The following is a 20,407-nucleotide window of genomic DNA, read 5'->3' on the forward strand; positions in this document are numbered from 1 at the left end:
TGTGAGAATGCCCTGCATCATGTCTGGGATTTGCTTGAAAAAATACAGTGTGTGGAACCTGTCTGGCACTTGTGTAAGGCCTCTGTGCTGCTGCATCCAGCTCTGGGGTGCCAGGTACAGGATAGACATGGACCCGTTGGAGCAGATCCAGAGGAAGGGTACAGGAGTGGTCATAGAGCTGGGACAGTGAGGACACAGGGAGGGGAGAGCCTGTTCAGCCTGGAGAAGGCTCCAGGGTGGCACTGGATTCCTTCCAGTACCTGAAGGGGCTGTAAGAAAGCAGGAGAGGGACTGGCTACAAAGGGCCTGGAATTGACAAGAGGGGATGGCCTTAAGCTGAAGAAGGGAAGGTTTAGATTAGATGTAAGGAAAAATTCTTGACTGTGAGGGTGCTGAGCCACTGGCATAGGTTGCCCAGAGAAGCTGTGGCTGCCCCATCACTGGAACTGTTCAAGGCCAGGTTGGATGGGGCTCTGAGCAGCCTGGTTCAGGGGTAGGTGTCCCTCCCATATTGAAGAGGATGATCTTTAGAGTCCCTTCTAACCCAAACTGTTTGGTGGTTCTCAGCACACTAGTATGGGGCTGCTGGGCTCAGCCAGCCTTACCACTGCATTTCCAGCACCAAACCCCAGGTAAATCGAGCAGCAGAGCTGACTGAGGGTGTCGAGGAGCCCGTGGCTGCCAGGGCTGGAGGCACAGGGACAGTGGGTGAGGAGCCTGGCTGGCAGGGGCTGGCAGGGGCCAGCACTGGGCTTGGGTAAGCAGGGAATGGTTTTGGCTGGAGGGCTGACACCTCTTTGGTACAGCTGGGTGTTCCAGCAGAGGGCTGACACCTCTCTGGTACAGCTGGGTGTTCCAGCAGAGGGCTGACACCTCTGTTCTGGAGGGCTGACACCTTGCTGGTAGAACAGGGTGTTCTGCAGGGCTGACACCTCTCTGGTACAGCTGGGTGTTCTGGAGAACTGACACCTCTCTGGTACAGCTGGGTGTTCCAGCAGAGGGCTGACACCTCTATTCTGGAGGGCTGACACCTCTCTGGTCCATCAGGGTGTTCTGGGGGCTGACGCCTCGCTGGTACATCGAGGTGTTCCAGCAGAGGGCATCCCGGCACTGCAGGATATCTATCGGCCGGCCCGCTGTGCTGCGGGCTCTGGGAAGCACATTAGTATGCTTTGGGGACAGAGCTGTCACACTTGGTATTCCGTGTCGCCTGTGCGTTCCCGGCGTTGTTGTTCAAAGCCCACGTAGATCCACAAAGGCGCAATTAGCGATGGGATGCGAGGGTGTGCGTTTGCTTTAGGTTCAGTGGTGTAATTAGACATAAATTGAGATTTATGAATAATTTACAGACTTTGATAGAGGAGGAATGAAAATTAAGTGGGGAAAGAAATAAGTTTGTGTATCTCAGTTCAGTGTTAGAGTATTTTTAAAAAACTGTTTTGGCATAATCTTGATTGGCTGCTGTCTTGCAATGCTTTCAGAAATTAATTTGGTAGTTATTATTGAAATTAATTAGATGTTAAATGTTTTTTGCAAATCAGACTTTTTTTTTCCTGGGTGGAGGGTAATGATGTTTATTCTTTTGAAAGAGCACCGGTGAATTCCTTACTGCCCTTATATTTGTGCTTACATAGTATGTTTGGGAGGGGCTCAGGCATCCTACCCTGCTCAGAGCACTACTGGGACCTAGCAAACTAAAAATGTACAGCAGTTCAGAAGGTCTGGAATTGCTTTCCCCTCTCTTTTTGGGGAGTCTTTCAGAGGGAAGATTGTGATGTTCTGGAACATCTCTATTGCCCTCACTTTAGTGCCTGGTTGCTGAATGTCATTTCAGATCCGGCATGTGGAGCACAGTGTTACTCACACTTTACCTTTGTTGCTTTCACAAGACAAGTCTAAAATTCTTGGTTTTCATTCCCCTGTCGACTCAGGTTGGGTGTTGTGTTTCAGATCTTTGTTACAAAGCTGCTTGCCGTTCGTGCCTGGGCACTGAACCCACAGTGAACATTGTACAGCTGAAATGCAAATGCTTTTCCAAATCATCATCCATATCTAGGTTGATAATTACTGCGAAAGGCAGGGAAGCGTGACGCTGAGGTGGTTATTGCTCTTTGTGCCCACATCTGAATCAGTGAACTGGCTGAGGTGTGCCTGTTACTGCCAGGGCCTGTTCCCTGGCCTGGAGGGCAGCTCACACAGTCTGGCTGCATGCACAGCATTAAACTTCCTTACCATCTGCAGTGGGCATCAGTGCCCAAACTGGCTGCTCTGGGGTCTCTCCACTGGGCCAGATTTTGGGCTGAAGAGTTATCTGGGAGCATGATAGCTGCCCAGAGTGTAGAAACTGTGCCAGACATTGTCAGGTTCCAGTAGACACTGTAAATGAGGTTTCTAGTAGGTGCTCTCAGGTTCCAGTGGCTGGGAATATGCCTGATGCTGTTTAGTTTGCCTGTATAGATGCAGTGCAGGGATTCTGCACTGATCTATAACTCATTTCCCTTCTGTGATTTTTGTTAGGTTGACTTTCTTTATCACTGTGTTGATGGGAGAACTCTGCATTACTCCACTCCAAGATGTGGTGCTTGAGTCTCTCCTTCTTCTATATCCATCTCAGTATGCGCAATACTGCACATATTGCAGTGTTAATTAGGATTCACTCCTCTAGAGTTCAGCAACACATGTTACAGGAGGATTAGAGCTGGACACTAAAAGAGTATTTGTCCCTTATGCACTCCCTTAGCACTGTTTTTGGAGTAGTTTTTTATCTCTGTATTAATTGAAACAGTTTGGTAGATTATGGATCCAGGGAGGGCTTTGACAAATACAACAATCTGTGTAACACCACAGAGCAGGGAAGTCACCCTCATTGCATCTGTAACATCACTTAGTGTTTTGTTTGTGTGTGGGTTTTGTGTATTGGTTTAAAGTACTGAATTCAATACTTAATGTGGCATAAAAGCCACAATTTTTCTAACCAACATTCCCATAGCTATTGCTTTCCTTGTAATATCTTGAGCCTTATTTCTCCTCAGGCTTCCTGTCTTTGTCCACAGAAGGAATGACTCCATTCACTGCTGGCATCTTCTCCCTGTATGAGAACCTTTTAGGCCACGGCCAAGTTGTTGATTTTTATTTTCTCATGGATGAACTAAATAGTCAGGAGTCAGCTGAGCTCTTTGCCCTTAGGTTTTTGTGTCATGTGCTCTTCAGGGCAGAAAACGTGACAGTTTTTTAGGCCTAAGCAGCCAAAGGGCACTGAAGCCACCAGGAGTGAGGAGTGGGACAGTGGTGCAAAGACATGGGCAGCTTTCTCCACCATGTACCAACCAGGCAGGGCTTTTCTTCCCTCCTGTCTCTCAGGACTGGGCATCACTTTTAGTGGACAAGGATTCCTGCTGTCAGAAAAGTATCTGCAGCAGTGACCTTCCCAGTATTTCATTAGCTGATGAGTCAGACAAATGAATTCTGGAATGAACTTTAACTCGATTAAGCAGTGGATTTTTAATAACAGAATTAGAAGGCTAGCAACAATGCTTAAGGATTCACTGGGTACATAACAGGCTTTTGCTAGGTCATATGTAAAGCTCCTTGCTAATACATGGTTTTCCACTTCCACAGTTAATGTTTCACAGCACTTCACTGCTGCTTTGCTGCTTCTGTCTCACCTGTAAAGAAATGAACCCAGGCAATACATTTTCATTGCAGGTTTCCAAGAAGTACAGCGAGATCGAGGAGCTCTACCAGAGACTGGCAGCACGGTATCCACAGGTCTCTCTGCCACTCCTGCCTAGAAAAGTTCTCTTTGTGGGGGAATCTGACATCTCTGAGCGAAGAGCTATGTTCAATGACATCATGAAATTCATCTCCAAAGATGAGGATCTAGCAACGAGTCCTGAGTTACTGGAATTTTTAGGTAACTAAAAGACGTGAGTGTCCCCTCTCCCAGGAATGTGCTTTATGGAAGTGTTAAGTTCTTGACTTGGGCAGCCAAAAACTAGAGAGTGCCAGAATAAAGGCTGTCCCTGAAAATATCCTCATGTGCATTTACAGTGCTGCACAGTCATGTTTGCTAGTGTTTCTCCCTCCTCTCAATGGACACCTGCCTCATTTAGAGATGTTGATAGGTACCTACAAAACAAGCATTGTGCTAGCCTGTCCCTGATTTCCTGCTGTACTTCAGAGCATGTAAGTTTAGAAGGCTTAATAGTCATATGTTTTCAGTGGGGAGATGGACCCTAAAGGGACAGTGCAGGGTCTCTCTTAGTGAGCAACTCTTCCATGTTTTGTCTGGTTTTCCTGCAAATTATTTACTCTGGGAATGATTTAAATGGAAGACAGATTCTTTGTTAGTTAAACACATTCTATAGCTAGCTTTTTTTTCTTTTTAGTTTGTTTTAATTTTTTTTCTTAGTTTTCCTTAGCTTTATGTCCAGCTCTTGTTGTTTTGTCTAGTGATTCTTACAGTTCTTTTCTGCTGTCTCTTGGGCATAGCAGGGAGTTACTGAATGGGTGGAACATATGAGTTCTCTGCTTTTAATTCACCTGAGGGCTGCTGAACAGGGAGTACTCCAGCCTGGTGCTGTGCAGGATTCTTAGTGGAGGGTTACTTTTAAGTGAAGTTGCAAGAAGCTAACAAGTGTAAACAGCCTATTTTGCAGAAGTGTCAGGTGTGGCCAGATTAGTTCTGTGAACTGGGAGCTTCCTAAAGTCAAAGGGGGCAAAGCTGCTTATGCATGGCAAAATCCAGGTGGTAAGGTTTTTGTTTGGGTTTTTTTTCCCTGAGCAGTATTCTCTTGGAAGCAGATCCCTTGCACATAGTATTCAGAATTTATGTTGATTGATCTTTGCTTGCTGGTTAACCTAACCATGGTGCACATCTGTAGGTAAACTAGGCTGGACTTCATTCTGTGGGCAGGTTGGATGCAAGTAATGTGAAATCAGAATTTGCATTAGAATAATGTCAGTCTTACCCTGATTTGGCAGATGCAGACATGAAAAGCTGGGTGAGATGAGTCTCCCATGCCATGTTACTTCAATAGTCAAAATGGTGTAGCCATGAATTTTATTCATCACAGTTTTCAGTAGCCTTTTTTTTACCTGGGCTCATGATTTCAAATTGCTTCCCTGGACATTCAGAAACTCCCCAACAAAGAACCATTTTCTCCTCATTCTGCTGCTCTTTGCATGAACAAGTGTGGTGAGAAGACTTAGTTTTATTTTTCAGTTGGCTGAATTTGCTGAGCTGGATGCATCTTGCATACTGAAGGGTGTTAGAACTTCAGGCTTCATTTTTCAGTGTAAACTGAAGAGCTGCTGTAGAAACATGCTGTCCAATGCTCTAATTTTAACCCAAGTTAATTAAACTGTATCAAAAAGAGGATTTTATCTCTACTAGCTATGTGAAAGTTAACTACCTACATCTATGCAGAGTATTTACAGTGTCTCTGTAGCCAGTAGAAGAGAAATAAGCACTTCAGAGAGAAACTCACATGACTTCATTTGGATAGGATGAATCACCACGTGGAAATTCTATTGTTTCTGTTGACTGTAGAAGGAACATAAATAACAGATTTGACATGTGCTGCTGTGTCTCAGATAAAGTTCATTTCCTCTATCTTTCTCTACTTAACTACTTTGAATCAGTAAACAGATCAGACACAGGATGACACATAAAGGGAACAGTGGGAGTGTTTTGAAAGAGTTTCACAAAAGCTGATCATGTCCTTCATTCCTTAAACAAAACTCTCAGCAACAAGTGCAAGGTATTAAAAAACTGTATTTTTTATCTTGTATACTCAGTTTTGCCTCCATTACTATGTTTTGCAGGAACAAAATCTTCCAGTGCCATTGACTTCAAGGGTAAAAACATGCCTGATGACAGGGAGAAAGAAGATGAAGAAAATGAGGCATTGGATTTTTTCAAAGAGGAGAAGACACCTGACTTAATCTCACAGCTTTTATCAGTGGAAGATGTCACAAAAGGGGAGAAAAAAGAAGGGGGAGATGAGGAAGAAGAAGAAATTTTAGACCCTCTTGGTATAATCAGGTATGCCTAAAATCCTGTAAATTAGGTATTTAGACTTCAGCCTTTCTGAATAAGGCTGTTGTATGTCACTGTCCCCACATTGCTAAATTTCACAGGGGAGGAGGGGCCTCTACACTTCATGAATGAGGTGCTTTGATAGAGGGAAGAGACTCGGTAGTGCCTTTTCAGTGCATTCCTCAGGACATTGAAGTGACAGGGACATGATGAGTGCCTTGGTAGCAGTCCCAGCTACAGAAGGTGTTTTGCTGGGCACTGCAGGGTTCCACCACAGAGCATCCAGTGGATGTGCCTTCTGGAGTACACAGGACACTCTGATTACAGTGTCTGGAACTGCTTTTGAGCTCACTTGTGCCTTTTCTTTCCTTTTTCCTTTGTCTGAAGGTGTCAGATGCTAAATGCCACTAAGGCATATGCAGTAACAGCTTGAGAAACAGTAATTGGGTCAAAGCTTCCTGATACTGGTATCTGGGTGTCCAGTAATTTTCAGCCAATTACTTTCTTTCCTTCAAGATGGAAATTCTCACTGAATTCCAAACCGATTTCTACTAAACTCTGGAAGCAAATTAAGCTTTTCTGTGCTCGGATCATGAATATCAACTACTTTTTAGGGTGTCTCAGGCTTTAGATGTCCAAGTGGAGAAGGTGTAGCTGTTCTTGATCTTCAGTAAGCACTGACTGACCCAAGTGGATGGTTCCAGCCACCCAGAGTCCCAGCCACCACTGAGTGTTGTCTTGGATCTAGACTGTGCTTTCAAAATGCTTCTGCATAGCAATAGGAAGTAACTGAGAGTAACAAGCCAGACCCCTCTCTTGGTGTTTCCCAGTGGCATTAAATCATTTCTGGGGGATCATTCACTCTAGGTCTAAGCTGGAGTCTCCTACACTAAGTTTGGTCAAATAAGATGAATAATACTGGAAGCACCATTTGGACTTTCCTCCTGCTATTATAATCATGTAATTGTGGATGCCCAGATATTGTCCTTTTTACTTGAAGTATTTAATCCTTTAAATCAGAAAAGATTCACCAGAAAAACATTAACTATTACTCTTTTGATAAAATGTGCTGAATTACTCAGCATCAAAATTATTCTTTTGTTTAAGGAGAGTTAAAAAATTTAAGTAACTATTTACAACAAGAAGTTAGATAAAGCAATACTTCCCACAAAATGGTCCTTAGTTTGTATTTTTACAAAAGCAGCTGTCCTTTTTTGGATAGGAAAATGATCTATTGGGTTAGCAAATGCAATGTTATATTTTCCAACTTATAACAAATAGAAGCTGTAAAAAGCTTGCTATGCCAAAACAAGCAAGAAGTTTGCTTTTCTGCTCTGCACAGCTTGACATAGCATTTGAAAATCTTGATTATTTTGGTCTTCTAATGCACTGAAGGATGACAAGACCTGGTATTTAATCCTCATTTAGTTTATTGCTTCCATTCCTTCCAAGTACAAAATTCTTACTGAATCAAAATAGCTTCATTTATATAAGAAGTATGGTCTTCACTGGGACAGAGCTGCAGCTCTGCAGCAGCAGTTATGCAGTCAGATGTTTTTCACCCTAAAGCAGTGGCTGGCTATCTATAAAAGACATCTCCATATCTGTTTATTACTGTTTCTGTGATTCTCACATGTGCAGTGTTGGGGCAGAAACATGAAAGTGAAAACAAGAATTCTGAGGTGGATTTTTCATTGTCTCTGTTCTCCTGCAACTCATCCTGCTTCCATGGAAGTTATTTTCAGCTCACATCAATGGAGATCAGATTGTACATCAGCACTGTATCCCAGCTCTGTGCCTTCTAGTAAGAGGTGTCTAGGTGAGAGGCCAAAGGCAGGAGCTTAGTAGTCAGTGGATAGGCAGTTCTCAGGGGACATCTTAGGGTCTTTGTGCCTGTTAAAATGTTTGGTGCTTACATGCTTTGAAGAGGGAGCTGAAGCCCCATAGCTTTAGTGCTTCACATGTGCTTGAAGTTACTTTGGCATGGGAATGAATAAACAGGAGGTGAAGCAGATAGATAAATGTGTTTAGTAGTAAATTGTCCCCTAGTGCCTAGTAAATTCAGGTTTAAAAGGAAAAAAAAAATCCATGCTCCTTTCCCCTCTGAAAAACCTTTGGAAAGCAGTACAGTCAGCACTGAAACAAGCCAGTCCATTTGGTGAAGTAGTGGTGTCCAGAGTGCTTTGAGCAGCAGAGCTCCAACCTAAATTGAATCATGTGTTTGGCATAATCTTACAGGTTTTTTGCTTTCTGGATGAGGATGAAACTGCTCCAGTAGCACAGGCCTCCATATGCTGTCAGCATGCTTCATTTGGTAACAACTTCTCCTGGGCCAGAAGGCTGTGAGTTGGATTTGGCCCAGCACTGCTGCTGTGCTGCTGAACCACCCAGTATCCAGTTAAATATCAGGCCTTAGGGGTAAAATGCTAAGCTAGGGGCTTTTTTTTCTGGTTTTGTATTGCTGGTGTCCATCCAGGTGGAAGCTCATAATGGGCTGGTTCCTTTTGCCTGGAAGAGACATCCCGGTGGTGCTGGTTGTCTGCCTCGCTTTCAGGGCTGTGTCTGAGCTGCTCTTTGATGTCAGTTCAGCTCCTCATCTTTTGTGGGTATTAAGGATGATCTACAAACTTGCCAGTTCAGCTTCTCATCTTTTGTGGGTATTAAGGATGATCTACAAACTTCGTGTTTCTCTGTTGTATGGTTCTTATGCCTCAAAGCTTTCTCTCTGTGTTAGCAGGATGATTCTGGGATTCTTACTCTTAACAGGATTCTTACTCTTAACAGGATTTTGCTCCTCTTAACAAGAGGAGGGCTTGGGGTTTTGCTCTTTTTCCAAACCAGGAACATGTCAGAAACAATAGATATTTCTGATTAAGTTTTCATCTTTTAACATGCCTCCTCCTTTATATTTTTTTACCCCAGAAGCCAGGTTCTTCCTAGAATAAAAGGTGCTCAATATTAACTTATATTTGTGGGATGCAGTGTTGAAATTCATTGAAATATGTTCTCTTCACCCTCTGCCTTTCTTGATAGTTTGGAGTGCTGGTATTCCAGTGTATTGTCACCAATTACTCTGCAGGTTTTCCTGGACATTTGTAGAAATCTTTTCAGCTTTGGACAGAATATACAGGTCCTGTAGGAAAAATAACTCCTAATGCAGAGTAAGACTATCCTTTGATATCAGCTGTGCATAAGGGAATGAATTATAGTATACTCACGTTTGTAGCAGTGGCACACTTATAGCTTTATTTCACTCTTCTTAGTACTTTAAGTATACAGTGACTTGTAAGTCATTGTAAATCTCTCATAGCATTTTTTAAAGGTGCATCTCTTGGGTTTGGGGTTTTGTTTCCTTTTTTTTTCTCTTGAGTCAAAATCACTATAATATTCCTTTGTTAAAATATTTTATTTCCCTGATAAGTAGGAAATCAGATACATAATTAACTCCCCATTGTAGGGACAATATTAGGTATATTGACTTAGCTTTGTCACCACTCTTTGTCACTCTTCTTTAAATCCATAGAGCTCACCATTTGCAGATACATATTTTTAAATCCTTAGTAGGCTACTATGGTGCTTTGGTATTGGAGTTTTTAAAGGCGCAGTATTTTTAAAAAATGTTTTAAAGGATTTTCCTCATAAATTGCAAAATAATATCATGTGGCTAGTCTCAGTTGCAGGGAGTTCTCCAACTAACATGCCTTTAGGAATGAAAGAAACAAGAGCAGCCTGAAAGAGGCTAATACATCTGAAGGACAAGGCCTGGAAGAGAAGCGCAAGTTGGATGAGCTATTCACCTGAACTTGATAGTACTGTTGAAAATTCTGCAATGGAAAAAAGGTGTGATTTGCCAGTGGTTTGAAGGGAGGTTGGCAGGGAGTGAGGGGAGCTGTGTGCAGCAGGGATCCAGAGCAGCAGCAGTGCTCAGCCAGGGCTGACTGGCCAGTGTCTGGCTGTGGCTGTACCATGACATTCTCTGTCCTCTCAGTGAGGTTGGCTGTGTCCAGAATGCAAGTGCCTGCTGGCCTGGGCTCCCTCCTGGGCTGTGATTGGGATAGTTTGGGAGAAGGCAGGTTGTCCCAAGCCAGGGTATACCAGGGGCTGTTCTAACAGCTTGAATTGTTGAACTGAGCTCCTGTGCTCAGGCCCAGGCTGTGAAGAAATTATTCAAAAAACTAGTATGGCCCCTGTTCTTCTACCCACAGAGCTTTCTGCCTGCTGCCATCTTTACTCCACTCTGCCCTCAAGTTACCTTAGGGCTTGACTTTCTGTAGACAGGTCAGGCATCCAGTTTGGGTGCTTAATCCAAGCAAGATGAAGTTCACATTTCCAGGTATTCTTCTTAAAGCTAGTTAAAAACACATCACAGCAACTGAATTGGGTTTTGTCTTCTTCCTCTGTGGGTGAAATACAGAGTTCCACTGTTTATATTTTGAAGCCAAGATCTTTAGCATCCCTCTCCTCCCACTTTGTAGTCACAACAACTGAATTTAGTACTTGTATTCAGTTCATTCCAAAAAACCTCAGACAGCAGCTGATTAAAATGACTGTGAACCAGCTCCTCTGAACAAAGCAGCAGCAATTCTGCAAAAGGAGTGTGGCTGCCTCGTGGGTTAAAACTTGCAGCAGCCCTTTCAGTGCATGCATTTCTTCAGCTGCAATTACCTTCTGAGGTAATATTTGTTCACCACTTTGGGAGAACCCACCTTTTCCTGAGCTTTTTTTTCCTGTCTTCATCAGCTCTCTGCAGCCCTTGTAGGAGCCTCTCCTCCACACAGGGTTCCTCCCTTCCGTCCTTTTTCCTTTGCCTCCCTAAATCTTTCAGTGACAGCATGTATTTCCCCAGGCATAGGTTTTTCCTGGCAAACTGCACAGAGGTGAGTATTCCTTAGGCAAGAGTTCTTCAGTCTCATCATGGCTCCTGGAGAGTTTCTATCTTGATTCTGTGCCTTTACTATTGTTTCAGAGGATTTCCTTATGACTTCTCCTCATCCAAATTTGTGCCTCTCCTGAGGAATACAGACACGTGGGTAGGTGGAAGCTTTGCATCTGGTGTGTTTAAATACAGACACAGTTGAGTCCTGACAATAGTTAGGAAGGGATGGGGCTGGTGAGGGCTGACCTTTTGGGTGTCTTCTGCCAGGGGTTTTTTAAGTCTTTTTGTAGCTGGTTATTGCTGGGGTCAAGCTCAAGCACCTCCAGTGCTAGAGGTTTGCTGTTGCTGGGTTTAGTTGGTAAGGAGATTATTAAGGCTTTCAGTGCTTTTGCTGGCTGCAGATGAAGTAGGTGATGGCTTGGAGCAGCAGATTGGCAGGGAATGAGCAGCCAGGAGCCAGCCCTGGCCTTGCCAGAGCCTGTAGAGCCAGGCAGGCTGCAGGAGGGAGGGTAGGTTGGCACACAAGCCAGGGTTGTTTCTGGGTTGCATCCTACGCCTTTGTGTTTCCCAGCCCCTTAGTGGCAGTCAGGCTAGAGCTTGACTCCTGAGTTGTTGATCCCAGTGCTCCCTTTCCTTTCCTCTTCCCTGTTGTGGCAGAAGAGCTGAGAACAGCCTCAGCCTTCTGTCTTTGGGGAAGAAGTAAGTGGCATCATTTGATCTTGCTTCCTCTGCCAGAAACCTTGGGCAGCTGAGAGTGGCTGATGGAGAGGCAGAAATCAGCTTAAGGGGAATCCTGCATTCGGCAGGATTCGCCTAATATAGCTCTGGGCACAATCCTGCATTCGGCAGGATTCACCTATTACAGCTCTGGGCACAATCCTGCATTCAGCAGGATTCACCTATTACAGCTCTGGGCACAATCCTGCATTCAGCAGGATTCACCTAATACAGCTCTGGGCACAATCCTGCATTCGGCAGGATTCACCTATTACAGCTCTGGGCACAATCCTGCATTCAGCAGGATTCACCTATTACAGCTCTGGGCACAATCCTGCATTCAGCAGGATTCACCTATTACAGCTCTGGGCACAATCCTGCATTCAGCAGGATTCACCTATTACAGCTCTGGGCACAATCCTGCATTCAGCAGGATTCACCTATTACAGCTCTGGGCACAATCCTGCATTCGGCAGGATTCACCTATTACAGCTCTGGGCACAATCCTGCATTCGGCAGGATTCACCTAATACAGCTCTGGGCACAATCCTGCATTCGGCAGGATTCACCTAATACAGCTCTGGGCACAATCCTGCATTCGGCAGGATTCACCTATTACAGCTCTGGGCACAATCCTGCATTTGGGAGGATTCACCTATTACAGCTCTGGGCACAATCCTGCATTCAGCAGGATTCACCTAATACAGCTCTGGGCACAATCCTGCATTCAGCAGGATTCACCTATTACAGCTCTGGGCACAATCCTGCATTCAGCAGGATTCACCTATTACAGCTCTGGGCACTCCATCAATAAAACCAAGTGGTTTTATTGATGGAGTGCCCAGAGCTGTAATAGGTGAGGGCAGTGTACTTGCTCATGGATTTTCCCCTCCAAGGAAGAAAATTTCTGCAGGCTGGAGTGGTGTTGCAGCGCAGCTGCTGTCTGCTGGACAGATGGTCTGGAGCAAACCTGTCAAAATGTGCATTCAGCTGCTGTGCCTTCTGCTCCTTGGCTGGCAGGATTGTATTGCTGCCACTCCTCAGGCATCCTGCTCCTCAGCCACTCACAAATTCACAGCTGCCTTTTGGTCCAGCCAGGTACATGTTTGCTTCCCCTCTGAATCCAGTAGGATTTATACACAGCATGAAAACAACTTGTCTGTTTGTCCTGGTCAGCTAAAAGAGAGTGAAGGTGTCAAAACATCAAAGAGTGAAGATACAGGTTATTTTTTTCTTTAACAAAATTCAGATAGTCAAAACAATGAATGGCAAAATAGAGCTTTGTTTTCCTAGCAGTGTGTGTATCTATGCTCACAGCTGTGAGGCCTTCAGAGATTTAAACAGGCAAATCTCTATTTTCTGTCAGTTGTTGAGTCACAAGCTTAGGTTGCAAGGCATGCTTGACCATCACTTTGCCAAGTGACACAAGTATTTGTCACAATTCCAATCCAGCTGCTGTCAGATTGGCAACTCACAACATCCCAGTAAACAACCCTCTTGGTCTTCTACTGACAGATGAAATTTTTCTGAAAACCAAAGATAATAGTCTGGTATAGTGTTCTTCTCCATCAAAGAGAGAAGGAGAAAAGGGAGCAAAAATTCTGTATTACCTAACCAGTTAGAGGATAAGCCTGCCTCACTTTTCAGAAATTGTCTGGTCTCAGCCTTTTTTAGGGGCAACCTTATAGCCTCTCTTTGGACTGTTTTAACTGAGTGTCTAGGGAGTAAAGCAGGTTGGCAGGAATGCTCTCCATGCAGGAATTCTGTCCCTTCAGTTTATCTCCTGAATATTTTTGTTTTTATAGGTGCTTTGTGAGTGGTATTTCCTATGCAGAGGGCTTTCCTTTCTTTTCTGCCACCAATGCCATCTCCTGAGAAAAGCTTCCAATGTGTTTCCTTACTGAAAATCTTGCTGTGCCCCCACAAATGGGAGGTTGAGGGAGATGGAAAGAAAACAATGGAAAATGAAACCATGTTTAACTGCTGGATCTCACAGACTCATCCATATTCATTCTGTTTAAAGTCTTCTGAGTGGCAGAAACCTGATCTTTTGAGATAACTCTACAAAGGTTTGTGTGGCTCTGAGTAGTGGAACTGAGACCCCTTCCTAGCTGTACTTCCCAGCCAGGAAAATCAAGTTGGATATGTGAAGGACTTGGCCCTCTTTTCTCATGGCTTTCTTTGGGAGGGCAGACTGAATGGAATTATGCTCAGGAAAACTGAGATTTTTGGGTACTCCTGGACTTGTAGTTGACATATCCATAAGCACTCCTTCAGGAGAGTGTATTGCACAGGTGGTTGCTGCTATGTCAGCACCTGGCAATCAGAAAGAACTATACCTTGGATCAGAGCTAGGGCACTCACACTGTCAGAGAGGTTGGGAGTGGATACACAAGTCACAGCTCTAAAGTTGGCTGCTCTGTGTTTTCTTTTCTTTTGGAAATAGTCATTTCCCTGACCTAAGGAAAAGTTGTGTGAGTTCTCCCCGTGCCAGCATTGTCCTTATCTGCATTCATATTTCCCTGTCTAGTGTTGGATTTTTGGTCCCATGAGATTGTGCAGTCATTATTTCCCCAGGTTTTTAAGCAATTGCCTGGCTTAAAGTTCAGTGATGAGTTTTTGTCATGACAGGCTTGAGTGATTCCAGTACATCCACAGCTGGAACATGAGAATCCTCTGGGAAAGAGTTTAAGTAATTATTTTAATGTGCTTCATTTTCTTTCTGATTAGAACACTGAATATACTTTAATGGGTTTTATAAATAGTTAATTTGTGTTTATGCCATCATCCTAAGCCCAAAGGGCTGAAAATAGCTCTCTAGTCTGTGTAGTGTTACAGCTGTGTACCATCCAGTGGTGCTTCCAAGCAGAACACAAATGTGACTTCACCTGGGGTAAAATGCAGCAAGGACTTAATTGCTTCATGCAACACTGCATTGCAGCACTATAAATGAAGAACACTTAATTCAACTGGAAATGCAGAGAGAATTGCACCCATGTAAATGCAAATACCCAGCTTGGAATTTCACCACATTGCCAAAGTATATTGTCTCCTTTTGATAAAGATTTCACGGGATTTTTAACAGACCTGGTTCATTGTTTACAATGTACTAAAGGAATAAAAGTTAACATACATTTTTCTGTATACAGAAGAACTGTAGAGCCAAGTAATATCAGGGAACTGGAATGAAATGCCACTGCCACTAGCTGGTACCAGCTTTCAAATAATTCCCATACTCCTCTGAGTGAACTCCTGGCTTTTGGTTTCCCCCTCCTGTTTGGCAGGACGTGCAGGCATTTGTAGCAGAGCTAGGCAGCACTGAAGGTGTGCAGGAGCTGCTGTGAGCACATCCAGCAAGTCCTTACTTAACTGAGAAAGAGAGGAGAAGAAGGCAGGAGATCCTTTAGAGAGGCCACAGCATAAATTTATGACTGCACAGAATCAGAAGTGCCTTTTTTTTTTTTTTACTTCTCCTTTGGAAGAGGATTGAACATGATGTAATTGGGCAGATTTAAACATGTTTTGTTTCACGGACTTTACAATAATAGGATGACTCAAATCCCTAATTAGAATAAAAAAGCATTACCTCATCGATGAGCCTGCTCCTTTCACCAAGGCAGGGGAAATCTTTAATCAACAGATGCAGGGAACTGCTCATAGATGAGACAGACTGCTAATGAGGGATGGATTCAGAGCTGCCCTACTGCTTTACTGTGCACTGAAGAAGCTGTCTGTGGGGTGAATGTGGGCTCAGTTTAAGTTGAGATGGGAGACTTGTTTTTCCTTTCATCTGATGCTGTCAGGTTCCTAATTCAGCAGACTTAATAAAACCATTGTTCATTTTCCCCATGGACCTGCTGCAGACATTTCTGTCTTCATTTCAAAGGATCAAAGAATCAGCTTTTGGAAAACCATTTTTGAAAGCAATCTGTAAAACTTCGCCAAAAATGCATGATTTAGCTGTATTAACTATAGGTTGGTACTAATTAACACACCTGGGGATCACATCTTTTACTGCTGCCCCTTGCAGCATTTGGCCAGGTCTGGAATCACCTGAATTTTCAATTAAAAAGGAATGGCCCTAAGGACCGATGCATCTTGGACTCAGCAGCTCTTCATTCTGCACTAGAATTTCTTGGGTCATATCACAGTACTTAAAAGTTAGATTTCTCCATTATCCCTTTAGTAAAAGGAATAAAACTGATTTTATAGATCTGCCTGGGGAAAACTTTCCCTTTGCACAGAAATATGGCATTCAGATAGTTGTTAATGACATTGTTGTTGAAGCAAAAGAAATGCTTTCCATTACCTTCTGTACATTTTGGGTAAGAGTCAAACCCTTTTTTTCCATATTGCCTGATATGCCCAGTCATGTCCAGATCATAGGGGGAGTAATATTCATTGTGAAAGTGAAATACACAGCTGTGGTAGGTGGTTTGACTGTGGCTAAACTAGTAAATAAAAGCAGACAGGAAGTGTAGTGTTGCTTTTGCCAGCTAGAATAAAGTAGCTTCTGTCCAACAGTTGAATCCTTCCCCTCCCCAGAGCAAACTGGCCATGTCCAAAACAGCAAGGGCCCTAAGCTTGTACTGATCCCTAAACTTTGTCCAGCCATCATTTGGGAAAGCAATAATTAGCCTGGGCCAAATTCATTCTGGGGAGCATGCTACAAACTCACAAGGCGGTTACTGTGCACCATTATCCCAGCCCATGCACCCACCACATTTATTTGCTGTTGTTGGCCTTTTTTTTTTGCCCTCTGGGCAGCCTGAGGAATGTGCATTTTTAGAAATGAGGATTGGAGCTGTTGGGGCCCTGTAAGGAGTTGCCAGGCAGTACTGAGTGTATGACTGTCACCTGAGGATGCTCCCTGCCATAAACCCCCAGGTTCTGGCTGCTGGCTCCTCTCAGCTGGCACTCTCTGAGTGGTGGCCCAGTTCAGGAGCTGGCCTGGAGCTGGATAGGTGCAGCCTGCCTCTTTGGAGCTGTAACAGAGTTCAGCCCTGTGGGTGTGAGCTACGGTGTATCACATGGCTTGGAAAAGGTCTTGATTGTGATTTTCATTAGTGTAGGTTATTTTCTGAGGTCTGCTCTCTGAACCACCATTTTCTGTAATAACTGCTCTTTATTTGTCACAATACACAAATGGATTGGAGTGGCTTGAATGGAAGACTTCTAAGCTTCTTTGGTCTTTGCTTTATTGCTTTTTGTCCGTAATAGCATCTGAGGCATACTTGATGGCATCATTAAACACAAAACACAGTGTCATGCCCTCAAAACCATCTTATAGAATCACTGGGTTGGAAGAGACCTTCAAGATCATCGGGTCCAACTCCATGCCCTAACACCTCAACTAAGCCATGGCACCGAGTGCCACATCCAGTCTTTTTTGTAACACATCCAGGGATGGTGACTCCACCACCTCCCTGGGCAGACCATTCCAGTACTTTATCACTCTTTCAGTAAAAAACTTTTTCCTAATATCCAACCTGTATTTCCCCTGACGCAGCTTGAGACTGTGTCCTCTGGTTCTGTCAGTTACTGCCTGGAGAAAGAGACCAACCCCACCTGACTACAACCACCTTTCAGGAAGCTGCAGAGAGTGATAAGGTCACCCCTGAGTCTCCTTTTCCCCAGGCTAAACAACCCCAGCTCCTTCAATCATTCCTCACAGGGCTTGTGTTCCCAGCCCCTCACCAGCCTCGTTGCCTCCTCTGGATGCGCTCAAGAGTCTCAACGTCCTTCCCAAACTGAGGGCACAGAACTGGACACAGCACTCAAGGTGTGGCCTCACCAGTGCTGAGTACAGGGGAAGAATGACCTCCCTACTCCTGCTGGCCACACTATTCCTGATCCAGGCCAGGAGCCATTGGCCTTCTTGGCCACCTGGGCACACTGCTGGCTCATGTTCAGCCAGCTGTCACCAGCACCCCCAGGTCCCTTTCCTCCTGAGCACTGTCCAGCCACACCGTCCCCAGCCTATAACATTGGGTTATCGTGGCCAAAATGCAGGACTCGGCACTTGGATTTATTAAACTTGATCCTATTGGACTCTGCCCATTCATCCAGCCATTCCAGGTGTCTCTGCAGAGCCCTCCTACCTTCCAACAGATGGACACATGATCCCAGCTTAGTGTCTTCTGAAAATTTACTAATGAAAACTCAATCCCCTCATCCATGTCATCAACAAAGATATTAAACAGAGCTGGCCCCAGCACAGACCCCTGAGGGACACCACTGGTGACTGGCCCAAGCTGGATGCAGCATTGCTCACCACCACCCTCTGGGCCCGGCCATCCAGCCAGTTCCTAACCCAGCAAAGAGTGCTCCTGTCCAAGCCACGGGCTGCCAGCTTTTCCAGGAGTGTGCTGTGGGAGACAGTGCCAAAGGCCCTGCTGAAGTCCAAACAGACAACATCCACAGCCTTTCCCATATCCACCAGATGGGTCTGATGGTCATAAAAGGAGACCAGGTTGGTCAAACACAACCTGCCCCTCCCAAACCCCTGCTGGCTGGGTCCAATACCCTGGCCATCCTGTAAGTGCTGCATGATGACACTCAGTATAAACTGTTCCATCACCTTACCACGTACTGAGGTCAGGCTAACTGGCCTATAATTACCAGGATCCTCCTTCCCACCCTTTTTGTGAACAGGCATCACATCGGGCAGTTTCCAGTTATCTGGAACCTCACCAGTGGGCCAGGACTGCTGGTAAATGATTGAGAGCAGCTTCACAAGCTCATCTGTCAGCTCCCTCATCACCCTGGGATGGATCCCATCTGGTCCCATAGATTTATGAATATCCAAACATCTCAGAAGTTCTCTGACAGCCTCCTCCTGGATAACAGGGGAACCATTCTGCTTCCTGACACCATCTACCAACCCAGGAGGACAGCTGTCCTGAGGACAAGCCATCTTCCCACTAAAAACTGAGGCAAAGAATGTGTTAAGTACTTCCACCTTCTCTTCATCTACAGTTACTAAGTTCCCTCCCACATCCAGTAGAGAACAAAGGTTGGTCTCACCCTTCCTTTTGCCATTAATATATTTGTAAAAACATCTTTTATTATCCTTTACAAAAGTTGCTAAATTAAGTTCAAACTGAGCTTTGACCTCCCTATTTTTTTTTCCTACATGCTCTAGCAACTCCCTTAAATACTTCCTGAGAGACCTGACCCTCCTTCCAAATATGATACACCTTTTTTGTTCCTAAGTTCCTCCAAAACCTCATTGCCCATCCAGACTGGACATTTGCCTTGTCAACTCATCTTTCAGCACACAGGGACAGTCTGTTCCTGTGCTCTCAGGGTCTCTGTTTTGAAGCCTGTCCACTTTTCCTGAACTCCTTTGTTTTTAAGGGCTGTTTCCCAAGGAACTCTCTGAATAAATCTCCTAAATAGGCCGAAGTCAGCTCTCCAGAAGTCCAATGTAAAAGTCTTAGCGATGTTCCTCCTGATTTCACCAAATATCCAGAACTCTTTAATTTCATGATCACTCCGCCCCAAGTGGCCTCCAACCACCACATCTCCCACCAACCCATCTCTATTTGCAAACCACAGATCTAACATAGTCCCTCCCCTGGTGGGCTCACCCACTAGCTGTGATAAAAAGTTGTCCTTCACACACTCTAAGAACTTCCTGGACTGCCTCTTTTCTGCTGTGTTAAGTTCCCAGCAGATGTCTGGTAGGTTAAAGTCACCTACAAGAGCAAGGGCTGGTGATCCTGAAACCTTCTTCAGCTGCTTGTAGAATAAGTTGTCCACTTCTTCTTCCTGGTTGGGTGGGTGCTAACAGACTCCCAGTAGGATGTCAGCCTTGTTGGCTTTCCCCTTAATTCTTACCCACAGGCATTCAACATTAGTTTCAATACCCATGGCAACCAAAGCTTCCCTAATATAAAGGGCCACCCCTCCACCATGTAGCCATCCAGTGCAGCACTCCAGCCATGTGAGTCATCCCACCACGTTTCTGTGATGGCAATTACATCATAGCTCTGCAGTTGCACCATGGCCTCCAGCTCTTCTCGTTTGTTGCCCATGCTGCACACATTGGTATACATGCACCTCAGCTGGGCTGCTGATTTCACCCCTAATTCAGGCTTATCACCCTTGGGCCTGCTTCCAGACAGCCCAGCTGCATCCCCCTCTCCCTTCAAACCTAGTTTAAAGCCCTCTCAATGAGTTCCACCTGTTCATGAGCTAAAATACTTCTGCCCTTAACAGAGAGAAGGGGCCCATCCAGTTCCAGCAGACCAGGTGCTATAAAAGTGGCCCCATGATCAAAGAACCCAAAATTCTGCTGATGACACCAACCCTTGGGCCACTTGCTGAGAATGTGGCCTCTCCTACTCCTTTCATCATTTTTCTCTGCCACCAAAGGGACTAAGCAAAACACAGTCTGTGCTCCTGCCCTATCAACCACTTGACCCAGTGCCCTAAAGTCCATTTTAATTCCCCTGGCACTCCTCTTTTCAATCTCATCACTGCCAGCCTGGAGTATCAGCAGTGGGTAATAAGCAGAGGGCTGAATCAGCCCAGGGAGTCTCTCAGTGATATCCTGTACCTGGGCCCCAGGGAGGCAGCAGACCTCTCTGTGGGATGGGTCCAGTCAATGGGTCATGGCGCCCTCTGTTCCCCTCAGAAGGGAGTCATCCACCATGATTACCCTTCTTTTAATGTTAGAGGAGGTGCTCTGTCTGACAGATGAAGAATAACTGGGAGGCTCACTGGGCAGATCATTTTCTTCTACATCACCTGGCTGACCCTCTAGATCC

General features: G+C 44.8%; 1 protein-coding gene across 1 annotated transcript in view; it reads left to right on the top strand.

The window, feature by feature from the left end:
- Positions 1 to 20,407, top strand: part of HS1BP3 (HCLS1 binding protein 3) — a 56,719-nt gene that overhangs the window by 11,924 nt on the left and 24,388 nt on the right. The window contains exons 3-4 of the mRNA XM_066545841.1: positions 3,706 to 3,913; positions 5,827 to 6,046. Coding sequence (XP_066401938.1) covers positions 3,706 to 3,913; positions 5,827 to 6,046 — 428 coding nt within the window. The remainder of the gene's footprint in view (positions 1 to 3,705; positions 3,914 to 5,826; positions 6,047 to 20,407) is intronic.

This window comes from Molothrus aeneus, chromosome 3 (genome assembly GCF_037042795.1).
Source record: "Molothrus aeneus isolate 106 chromosome 3, BPBGC_Maene_1.0, whole genome shotgun sequence".
NCBI lineage: Eukaryota > Metazoa > Chordata > Aves > Passeriformes > Icteridae > Molothrus > Molothrus aeneus.